Below are 1,358 nucleotides of genomic sequence, written 5' to 3'. Positions count from 1 at the left end.
GAGCAGAGGGGCCCGGCGCGGGGCACGCAGGGCGTGTGGGGGTGGCAGGAAAGGGGGCACCTGGACAATCCAGCCTGGGCCGTCAGCACCAGCTCGTACTCCGGGCCCTGCTGCACGTCCGCCAGCAGCACGGTCCCCGGGGGCCCCTCAGCGCCCGGCCCCGCCGGCAGGAACTCGCAGAAAGCCCAGTCTGGGCACAGCAGGTAGCGGGAATCGGGCTGCTCCGGCCACAGGTTCACCCCGAGCAGAGCTGGTGGGGGACACTGGGTCAGTCAGCAGGGAGAGCCCCCGGCCCCCCGGCCCCCGCAGACAGACCCATAGCAGCCCCCTTGTGCAGCATAGAGTTGCTGCTGCCTCGGGGGCGGGGGGCTGGAAACACCCTCACAGCCAGCGCTGGCCCCCACATTGCTACGCAGGGCTCGGGCTCACTGCACCCCCCCACTGGGCTCTGCTTACGGGGCTGCTGCCTGCACACGGCGCTGACCTGCCCCTGCCTGGCCCGGCCGATGCCCCTTTACCTCCTGCGGCGCCGTAGAAGGGGCAGTAGAAGGGGAGGCCCTGGCACTCCGACTCCCGCAGGGCCTCCCCGTAGAGCTGCTCGCCACTGGGCTCTGCCGCCACCACCACCTGGAGCCGCGGCCACAGGCGCCGGGCGACGACGTCCCAGCCCCTGGCGCACTCTGCCCTCAGCTCCGCCGCCCGCGCTGCATCGGGAGCCAGCAGCTGCTCCAGCCGGCGCCGGGTCCCCTCAGGCAGCTCCAGCCGGGCACTCAGCCTCCCCAAGGCCAGGTCCTGCGCCAGGCCCTCCCAGCCGGCGCGCAGCACGCCCAGGGCATCGTACAGCTCCGAGACCAGCCCGGCCTCCAGCGCCCGCAGCTCCCGCTCCCGCAGGGCAAACAACAGCTGCACATACAGGGCCGCGGCGCGCGAGGGCACCGTGCCCGCCTCCTCCGGAGTGCAGTACAGGGTGGGCAGCGGCCAGGCTGCGGCCGGCAGGGAGCAGCCCCGGGCCCAGGAGAAGTGGGCAGTGCCGCGCGGGCTCAGGGCCTCCGGGAAGACTCTGCTCAGGACGTCCAGGTACAACACGGGCCCCTGGGTGGGGACAGAGCGAGATGGAGACAGACACCGTCACTGTATTCCCCCGCCCCCGGGTACCAGCCTGTAACACCTCCCTCCCTCCGCACTCCCGGGGGAACAGCCCAGCTAGACACCTCCCTCCCCTGTAGCTTTCTCCCACTCAGGCCTGGTCTACACTAGGGGTATGTCTACACTACAGGATTAATCCGAATTTAGATAATTCGAATTTGGGAAACAGGTTGTATAAATTCGATTGTGCGCGGCCACACTAAGCACCTTAA

At 69.7% G+C, this 1,358-nt stretch overlaps 1 protein-coding gene across 1 annotated transcript in view; it reads right to left on the bottom strand.

The window, feature by feature from the left end:
- The window catches only part of GHDC (GH3 domain containing), a gene marked incomplete at its 5' end in the record, with an annotated part of 5,085 nt that extends 3,960 nt beyond the window's left edge, over positions 1-1,125 (bottom strand). Inside the window, 2 exons of the mRNA XM_026662812.2 lie at positions 25-250; positions 519-1,125. Coding sequence (XP_026518597.2) covers positions 25-250; positions 519-1,125 — 833 coding nt within the window. The remainder of the gene's footprint in view (positions 1-24; positions 251-518) is intronic.
- Positions 1,126-1,358: the final 233 nt, after the last annotated feature.

Source organism: Terrapene carolina, unplaced genomic scaffold (assembly GCF_002925995.2).
Source record: "Terrapene carolina triunguis isolate 2854851 unplaced genomic scaffold, T_m_triunguis-2.0 Scaffold30486, whole genome shotgun sequence".
NCBI lineage: Eukaryota > Metazoa > Chordata > Testudines > Emydidae > Terrapene > Terrapene triunguis.
The sequence above is the reverse complement of the archived record's forward strand: the minus strand, read 5'-3'. Positions and strand labels throughout refer to the sequence as shown.